The sequence below is a fragment of the Montipora capricornis genome, chromosome 10 (assembly GCF_036669925.1).
Source record: "Montipora capricornis isolate CH-2021 chromosome 10, ASM3666992v2, whole genome shotgun sequence".
Lineage (NCBI taxonomy): Eukaryota > Metazoa > Cnidaria > Anthozoa > Scleractinia > Acroporidae > Montipora > Montipora capricornis.
The window spans coordinates 69,564,155-69,574,154 of record NC_090892.1 but is presented as its reverse complement, the minus strand read 5'-3'; the positions used below and the strand labels follow the sequence as shown (position 1 = coordinate 69,574,154).

General features: G+C 41.3%; 2 protein-coding genes across 2 annotated transcripts in view; one reads left to right on the top strand and one right to left on the bottom strand.

The window, feature by feature from the left end:
• LOC138019340 (maestro heat-like repeat-containing protein family member 1) overlaps window positions 1-840 on the bottom strand; it is a 43,458-nt gene extending 42,618 nt beyond the window's left edge. Inside the window, exon 1 of the mRNA XM_068866091.1 lies at window positions 693-840. Within this exon, the coding sequence (XP_068722192.1) occupies window positions 693-735 (43 nt within the window). The 5' untranslated portion in view covers window positions 736-840. The remainder of the gene's footprint in view (window positions 1-692) is intronic.
• Window positions 841-6,964: 6,124 nt separating this feature from the next.
• The window catches only part of LOC138020370 (glycoprotein-N-acetylgalactosamine 3-beta-galactosyltransferase 1-like), a 3,220-nt gene continuing 184 nt past the window's right edge, over window positions 6,965-10,000 (top strand). Inside the window, exon 1 of the mRNA XM_068867371.1 lies at window positions 6,965-10,000. This exon is cut by the window's right edge and continues 184 nt beyond it. Within this exon, the coding sequence (XP_068723472.1) occupies window positions 6,989-8,053 (1,065 nt within the window). The 5' untranslated portion in view covers window positions 6,965-6,988 and the 3' untranslated portion in view covers window positions 8,054-10,000.

Below are 10,000 nucleotides of genomic sequence, written 5' to 3'. Positions count from 1 at the left end.
CATACAATCTTGGACAAAATAAAATGAAAAATTATTCCCCCCCCCCCTCCCCCTAAAATCACTGATGAATCTGTATGCAAATTCAAGTCCGCCATTATTGGAGGGTGGGGTGGTCTTCATTTTCCATTTGAAATGTCCAAGATTGTAGCTAAGTGCATCAGACTATGCAACTTTCAAGGTGTAGCCTTTCTTCAAAACAACCAATGCAGCATTATCAAAACGTACAAATACAAATTTTACTTTCGGTACGCTCGACACGTGCACAGGAAGTAGCACATGACAGTGGGTATATGTATCTCCATCAGAAGTGAAATAAATTTATTCTTATGAAGTCATCACAAAAGATCACGAAAGAAAGGCTAAGAGAAAATTAAATTGACTCCAGAAATGCAACAATTGTGCACAACCTGTGCTTGTGTAAAATATGTATGTATCACCCTTGATTCATGTAATTTCCAATCGGACGACAGCACCTGATCACAATGATATCAGGCCTGCAGACAATTAAAGTAAAAAACAACTCAGCAGATTTAAAACCTGTATGTGACAGAAGCTAACATGAATTATTCTAGGAATCAACATTTATGGCAATATCAATTTCGAGATGAGAATTTAATTCTGCTTGTGAATTAGGGAAATCAGCAAGATAAGTTCCTTGCATGGGGTTCATGAAGAAAGCTTACTTAACGTACCGTCAACTTGCCCTCCGGTCTTTTTTACCCCATTCTCTGCCATTTTAACACCTGTCTATATCTTTTTCTCCCGTATACCGACAAGAACTTACACACATTGACGAAAAAGATAAAAGAAAGGGACTGAAGTCACGAAGAAGTTTCGAAAATGACATTGGAAACCATTCCTAAAAAATAGGACCGCTGGATTCACTTGAGCGTAACGCAGGCTCTCTTCCAAAAAAAAAATTGATCCAACATGTTGCCAGTTAAGCTCGCATATTATAAAACAAGATGAATGCCAAGATGAATGCCACCTTTTCCAGCCGTGGCTAAACGTATGAATCATGTCGTGCTCAATGTTGCAAAATGTTGCATTGCAATGTTGCTAGGGTTTGGCAAATACGTCCGCGTTCGCAGGCTAAAACGCGTTTGGCCACGCCTTAACATAGCGTGCGTGTTAGTCCAAGAACCCTGGGTGGACCAGCCAATTTTTTTTTTCCGGCATTGACTTTTTAGCAGGAAGGGAAGCCAACTAGAGCTGCGGGCAACAAAAACGTAGCACAACAGGCACGTCCAGCACAAAAAATGCACAAAATTGTATTTGAAAGGCACTCAACAAGAACGAAAAAGGCCTCAAGGTCCTCAAGTTGGTCTGCGGCAACTTTCAAAGGTAGAAATTCTCGATGTTATAGTTGTTTTTTTATTACATTTGTTCAACCTGCCGAAAACAAATTAATTACAAAATCAACAAAACAATGGGAAAAGCGAATTACAGCTACACTGAAACATGGTCAAAAACATAAATCACTCATTACCTATAAGCTTAACGGTATTACCGGATTTTCTTTCTGAATTTAGTTTGGTGCAGTGAGAAAAACTGAAAGTTTTCTGGAGTCCGTCTTCAGCAGCTGCACTGTGCATGGCAATTGAACTCGGCATCATTCTCAACAATCCAAACTCTTTGTTTACATGGGCATTTGACTTTGTTTCACTTTGTTTGCCTCTATCTATTAAATAACTAACAACAAATGAGAAAGTTTTTTTCAAGAAAGGGAAATTTGGGACACCATACGTTTCACCGCCACCAGACTATCTGACCATTTCTTATAATATGCGGCTAGATTGCAGAATACCTGTCCCACCACATATCTAACTTTGAAAAATAGGCACGCATTGCGTACGTGTAGTATAGCAGTAACATGACGAAGTGCTTTATTCCATAACTGTCAACTGAGCTGCGTTTTGTTTTCCAGGAGATGCAAGTTGTCTTTTCGTGACATGTAGCCCTAATAGTACACATCGTAAATCATTATAGTGCTTTGGTAGATGTCTTAGGTAAATAGCCCCCTGAGAAGACATGTAGTTACTAGTAAAATACTAAACCCGGAAAGATTGAATAAAATAGAAGGGAATCGAGAAATATTGGCTTCAAGGCAGACTTGGGCTCGATTGCCAGCTGCTCTGTCGGGAAATGAGCCAGCGCTCACTCCCGAAATCGGGGAGGATACCCGGCGGAAATCGAGCCTATGCAGACATGAAGTTTGCTTCAATTTCGTTTTCACAGAAAGTTTCAAGAGTGTACTCTGCGAGTCTGACAGCAAGTTCACTGAACTTAAGCTCTATCCGGTGGGGTTAGCATCTGGATGGGAGACCTCAAATTATACGACTTGCCGTCAGAAACATAGTAGTACCATATCCTCACTCATCACCTCATCGCATAAGATTAAGTTATGGGAAGAGTCCGCGACTGATGAGGTGGTAGCCTGATGCAACGAGGATAAGAGCATGTAGGGGCTTGGTCAACCTCCACCAGGGGAGGCGGGTGGGTCGCAAAAGACGACTGTCTTTGTGGAGTAGAGGACGAAAAGACCACGCTCCAAGCGGAGAGACCAAATTTAAACTCGAAATGGCGCAAAGCATTACTGACGCTATAGCACGGGCGAAAACTGGAATGTGATGGAATAACGGCGTGTTTTGCAATGACCTAATTAATTATGCAGTGAGAATAGTACCATATCCTCACTGCATACTCATTACCTCATCGCATAAGATTAAGTTATGGGAAGAGTCCGCTCCTGCCCTCGCCACCACGACAACAACTCATAAATTGGCAAACAACACGGATACCAAACGTTTCCAACATGACTCCCATTTAATTCTCTCCATTACTCACGTTCCTCTTAATAACCATAATTCTAAACGGAACTCCAAAACAAAAAGGGGGGGTGGGGAGGCTGGCGAAACATAATGCAAGGAGGCAGTATAAGGCTAATATCATGATTTACATGAGCTATGACCACTAAGCAATCTCTCCCACACTGGTAAATGATTATGAATTTCTCCGGCGCTGAAAAACGTAGGATTAAAGAAACGGAACTGCTCGATGTTAGCCAGGTCCGTTGAAGCAACGACCATACTCGCCGAAGGAAGGAGCCCAACGAAAGGGGAGGTCCCCTGCTTTATACTACACACGGGGATATCACCGGAAGGAGGAGCAAGAGGTACCTTTCCGACTCCCTTCAAAATCGTGTTTGCGTCTTTGGCCACCTTTGCTCGCACGGGATCCCCCAACAATCCCAGAAAAAGACGCTGAAGCTGTTGGTCATCCACGAAATCCGACCTGGTCTTTATCTCATCCAAAGCAGCAGCGTACTCATCGGCTTTTTGGTGGTTCTCGTTTCTGGCCAAACGCAACAACGACTGTAAGAGCTCAACCGCCTCATACTTGTCAAACATCGCCGCTGGTCCATTTATATAGCGACGAAGCGCAGCCAAGGTTGACTCAGAACTGTCTAGAGTCCTAAGGCGTTCCAAGGAAATGACCTTTTCCTCTAGTACTCTAATGCGATCGGCAGCCTATCATGAAAAAGAAAACACACTCGAGGCTATTGTCTTCACCAATGACATGCCCCAACGTTCTCCAAAAATAATTAACCTAAAAAGTCACTAGCTGCTGGCATACCAAACATTCCCCACCGAAGGAGAGCATAATAAAACCAACAGTGCGAGAAAACTATAACATCCTTTGCCATAATGTTGCCGTACCCCGCGGCAAAACGTTAACACTGAAAAAAGCGCAACCATACAAATGAAGCTACACATAGACCGCGCAAAACTGTCTCAACTGGCGGAAATCCTTAATTTATAAGCACACTGACTGCAACGTCTACCGAGGATATGCCTTCGCCAGTAAAAACTAGCGGTATACCAAACAAACAAACGCTCCATAAAACTCTTCACTGGTGGAATACCGATTTGAACTGAACGCAATGCTGCCCTCACCAGTGGAAATCCATAGATCATGCGCAACTTGTAAGATCTATACCACGAGCTGCCTCCGCCAGTTTAGAAAATCTAGCGTTGTACCAAATTACGAATATTGTACCAAACTCTTTCTCTTGTGGAATACCAAATTAAAACACACGCAAAACTGACTTCACCAGTGGAAACCCATAATATTTAAGCACACACATGTCATAAATACCATCGCCAAAAAGGAAACTAGCGGGCTGCTCCACACTAAATTGTAACGCCGGAGACATGGCACAAACAAGGCTTTCCTTACTCTGTCCGGCACTAGACCCGTCCCATATTGATCATGCCAGAAACTAAGGATTTCCTTAAATACTAAAATAAACAGATACCAAGGCGAAACCCAATATACCGAGGGAAAAATTTGGAACTAGGGAAAACGAGGGGCAGTATGCAGGTAGACAACAACGCACGAGGAAGAAAGACCACGCTCCAAGCGGAGAGACCAAATTTAAACTCGAAATGGCGCAAAGCATTACTGACGCTATAGCACGGGCGGAAACGGGGGAATGTGATGGAATAACGGCGTGTTTTGCAATGAGCTAATTAATTATGCAGTGAGAATAGTGAAAATTTCTGTTTTTTACGCTCAAAGCAAGGTAAAGATTTTGCTAGCCTGCTTTATGCAAACAAAACAAAAGTTTTGGGAAGAGCAGAAGGAAGTTTTTAGGAAGCGTCGATCGGAGTAAAACAAATTGCCATCAGCAACAAAGTTTTCTACATGAAAACAATATAAATTTCGTGCCGCGAATATCAAAAGTTATCATCAGCGAAAAAAGTTTTGGGAGATGTTTGCGACGTTCAATTTTTCTATTGTACTTTTGGCTGCACAAATAAATCGCAAAATCGAAAGTGACGTCGATTTCAGCGGCCGACACCGGGTTTTTGTTTTTGTTAATTTTGGATCACTTTAGTTTATCGAGCTCGCAAATAAAAGTGAACACGATTTTCAAAACAGAGCTCTGATTTAGTCGTGTACGCAGACACAAGGTTTACAAGGAACACGAATTTGAAAGCGAGCTCGCACTGTAACTTTCGAGCTCGATCGAGTCTGAGCACGATGGCCACACTGGATGTCGAATCTTTCGAGTTCCAGTTTAAATTACGAACGAGGACTTAGGACTTCCTTAGGACTAAGGAACGCAGTTCTCCTCAACCTATTGAAATGACTGGTCAAAGATACAATCAAAGGTGAGTAATTAAAAAAAACACGGCATTCATGTGAAGCAGCTTCTTATATTTTCATTGTTTTAGGGTATGGTAAGCAAGTTAAGCAACTATACCAAGCAGGACTATAAAAGGAGAACGATACAAAGCAGAAGGGTACTCCGGGCTAATTGCTATCCTATTTTCAAGCCTAGGGTTCTTGCCTCCTTTGCAACCGACAAATATGGTCACTGTGTAGAAGACTTTCTGCATCTGGCCGATCGAAAGTTTGGGCCGTCATACAACGATTTCGCGCGGCAAGAGTGCGAAAGTTCTTCCTTTTGTAACGCCCGTAGACTACAAGTGTCCAGTCGTTGAGAAGACGCAAAAAATGGCTCGACTAGTAACAGTGTTCACAAGAATCGTAGGATCACTCCGGATTTTAGTTGAGGGCGAGATGACCAAAGGCTAGTAGAACAGGGAACCTACTTTCCATACTCGTGGCCTGCGATCTCTACCACACCGTTATTGTCTGCTGATTGGATCTTTCCGAGAAATTAAAATTTCGTTCTGCCCACAGCGGTGAAAATCATCTCTTCACTGGAGTTCATCAAGGGGAGCCGGTATCTAGATTTATTCCTTGAGCCATCCTTTCCCGAGTAAATTTATTTTTAGGAACAGGTTTTTCCCGCGAAAAGTATTACTGACATAGCTTTGTTTTGATAGGACAATCACATGACTTTTTGAGGGCATGTAGTTTATTTGTGGCCCGAGTAGCATCATTAATATATATATATTTTTTTAATGGAATTGCTACTTTAATACAATACAAAGATATTACAAAGGAACCAAAAAAATTCACATTAAATTAAGTAGTAACATCATTGATGCTACGACTTCTTAGAACCACCCATTTTTATGCTTTCGGCTGTATTTTTCTAAACATTATCGTCTAAAAATGCTTAAATTTACTAAAAATGCCATTTGACTCTAAAAATCCTAAAAAAAATTCGGATTTTTGTATCTGGGCCTACAGGGCCTTTTGAGCTCCCGCTCTTCGTTAAGTATCAATTTTTTCCCCTTAACTAATGCGCCGATCAAATCGAAACTTCAACACCCCCCAACCCCCGGGCAAACCCTGGGCATTTGACCTTTGCCTGCGTGGGGTGGGGAAAATTGAACCGGAAGAGTCAGGTTTGAAATAATTTTTTTTTCGGGTGCCAAAGTCGCTAATAGCCATAGAACACGTGCTTGGACGAGATAAGAGTTTAAGGAAGAAATATAGCATCTGTGAGCGATTGGCGTACAAAAGTTGGGCACAGAAAGACAAATCCGACGACAGGGTAGGGCATTTAAAAACTATTTTGGCCCGAGGAGGCGGGAATTTGAACGATCCAATCTTCAACAGTTCAAATGCCTGTGGTTTCCACGTGTTGGGGCAGTTTCGAGTTGATCGGTGCATAACTCGTCCCACTTAAAGCTCAGAAATTATTATCAATGAATATTATCAACAATATGATTGAATTATGTATTTGCTTCCAGCTAGAGAACAAATTTTTACATATTGTAACTAATCTGTGAATCCAAATAGAAGGCTGCTACTTCTTTGTGGTACCCGCTTTAAAAAAAACAGGTACTTCCTTATCTCAAAACTGAGTACTCTGTTTGTATGAAACAAGGGAAATTTGAAGTGAATACGGACCGAAAAAAAACAAGGGGTTTTTATTCTATATCACAAAAAAGTTTTGAAAGACACAACTTTTATCTAAGGCAGACAGCCAATTCATTGTAATAACTGATACTTGCTTGTTTACTTCTTATCGGTGCGAGGTTACCTATGTTCCAACTGTACAAACATGGCAGGCGCCAGAACTACCATTTTATCGTTTGCTGCTGGATTATCATTTGGGGTTCTCATCACCACCATCCTGAATCACTTTAATAGAGAAGAAGTCATTCAAAAGTTATTTGTCCCAGAGAAGACTTCAGAGTCCGAGTCCCTAGATGTCACGCACAAAATCATTCACAGGGACATGGACAAATTCAAGGTCGAGTCGAAAGTCGATTTCGATGCAGATCTCTTAGATCATAATCACCATCTTTCTTTGAACGAAGAAGCTCTGAAAGAAAAGCAGACAATACGGATTCTCTGCTGGGTGATGACTAGTCCAAGTACGCTTTATACGAAAGGAAAACCAGTGAAAGAAACGTGGGGTAAGCGTTGCAACAAGCTGTTGTTTATGAGCTCGAAGGAAGATACCGACTTTCCTGCAATTGGATTGGACGTGAGGGAAGGACGGGACCAATTGTGGCCTAAAACACGAGCGGCTTGGGATTACGTTTATCGACATCATCTTGATGATGCTGACTGGTTTATGAAAGCAGACGATGATACCTTTGTTATCGTCGAAAATCTCCGACATTTGGTTTCAAGTTTGGATTCTGAGAAGCCCCATTTTCTGGGGAGATATTTCAAGCCCTTTGGCGGTTACAACAGCGGCGGAGCAGGATATGTATTCAGCAAAGAAACTCTCCGTAGGTTTAAGAAAGCACTTGAAGATACATCTTTGTGCGCCGAGGAATCATTCGCCGAGGATGTCGAAGTTGGGAGATGTTTGGGGGCAATGGGAGTGAAGCCATCATACACAAGGGACCCCAGCGGGAGGGAGACCTTCATGCCTTTGCCTCCAGAACATCACCTTATTCCTGGATACCTAACAAAGGATTTTTGGCTTTGGAGTTACGATAATAATCCTTATAAAGAGGGCCCTGAATGTTGTTCAGATCATGCAGTGACATTCCATTATATAAATCCTAATATGATGTATGTTATGGAGTACATGGTTTATCATCTTAGACCTTATGGTATGGTTCATGATGACCATGCACATGGCAAAAAATCTGAATCAACATCAAAATAATTTGAATCCCATGATATCATGATAGTGCTTTTTGTACTTGTCTCTACAAATAGACCGTCTTACAGTTGTAGCTATTAAAGTTACCTGGCCTAGAATGGAAGCAAGGCTTCCGGTGACCATTGTTTTGATACAAACTTTTGTCCTTTTCTAATGTTAATGTGGACTAATTAGCATTACAACAAATCAATTAACTTGATAAAGGCAGTGAAGTCTGTATCTATAACTGGCAGGCTTGCAGCCATTCATGGACTAGGTCACTGAGCAAACCACTGTAAAATGGCCTATTTAGAAGAGATTTTTATAGTGTTACTTGTCTTTTAAAATAAATAACAATGCCTTTTGCAAAGCACTCGTAATGAGGTGTTCTAGGACAATTTGTCAAAAATTACTGGACAAGATGTAAAAGCTTTCTGGAAGCAGTGGATTGTATATCAATGATTTCCTTCATACAGAAAAATGATGGTATTATGCAATCCTTTGCAGTAATTCAATATTCGCTGATCATTATTATTTTGTTATTACCTATTCTTCACCTGTTACAGAATATCATGGGAACTCGATATCTACAGGCTCCTTGAAGATTGTATTATGGCATAGTATATTCCATAGCCCTTCAAGGTTGGTTTTTTCCAGGCTTCTTTGAAATTGCTTAAGTTATTTTACTTCTTTCAAATAATCATTCTTGCTGTAAAATGGTATTTTCGATAAACTTGAATCGCCCCATGTGAAGGAATCCAGAATCCAGCGAATGTGAGGCTTTGGAATCTGGAATCCAGAGCGTGACATCCGGAATCCATTGCACGAAATCTAGAATCCACAAATTTTGATGGAATCCAGGATCCGTTTAACTGGAACCAGTGAGTGTGGAATCTGGAATTCATGGCTCAGGATCTGGGATCTCGAATCTGAGGGCCATCTGGATTCCTTTACATAGGGCAACTGGAAACTTTTCATCCTTCTCATGGCCAGTTTATGTTTGATATTAACGTCAATAGTGGCATTCTGATATTAGAGGTGTATGACACTGTAGAGTAGCAGGACACTATGTCCGCTCATAACCTAGGTAAAGGGCCTAGATTGCCAGGGTTTTTTGAAGCTCAATGGTTACTAAGAGCATCCAGTGGGTAATACGGAGGTCATAGGCTCTGATCAGGCCTAGGACACTGATTTTTCAGGTGTCTTTTCATCCATTGCCAAGCAAGTAACATGTCACCCTTTTCCGAACGCTTTACGTCTGACTCACCATAACATCAATAGTTGCATTATGATATTTTCTTGTGATAGATTTAAGTAATTCATCAATATTTTGCATTATTATGTGTTTTTCCTGGTCAGGTTATCCCTACCAGTAGCTTTATGCAGAATTACTTGTTCCAGGAGCTCTGAAAAAGGATCTAGGCTAACTCATTCATGCCTGAAGTGACCCCCATTTATGAGTAAAAATCGTCAGGCATTAGACACAGTAAAACCTGTAAGCCTCCCTCTCAGTACTGAAAGCATTATAACTTTATTAATCACTCACTGAAAAACTGTCCACATTAACCCTGTGACACCCTTAGCATTTTACTCTGTCTAATCCCCAACGATTTTACTTGTTAGTGGGAAACCCCCGGGAGTCAATGGGTTAATAGCTAATAATTTTATCTGCAAGCAGGCTTTTCAATTTTTCATGGCAGCTGGAATCATGCAAGTGGCAAAGACGTGAGTCAGACAAGACTGATGAAAAAATAAGAGCTTTCCTTTTTCAATCTCCTCCCACCTTAACTTTCCCTTGCATGACTTATGCTGACACAAAAAACTGGGGGGGGGGGGGGGGAGCCTGTTTGTAGGATAATAAACAATTATTATTGGATGAAGTTTTTGTGATATCCATAATTATCAAGGTCGAGGTGGGGGTTATCAGCCTCAGCAATAACCCACATCTGGATATTACAAAAACCAAATCTA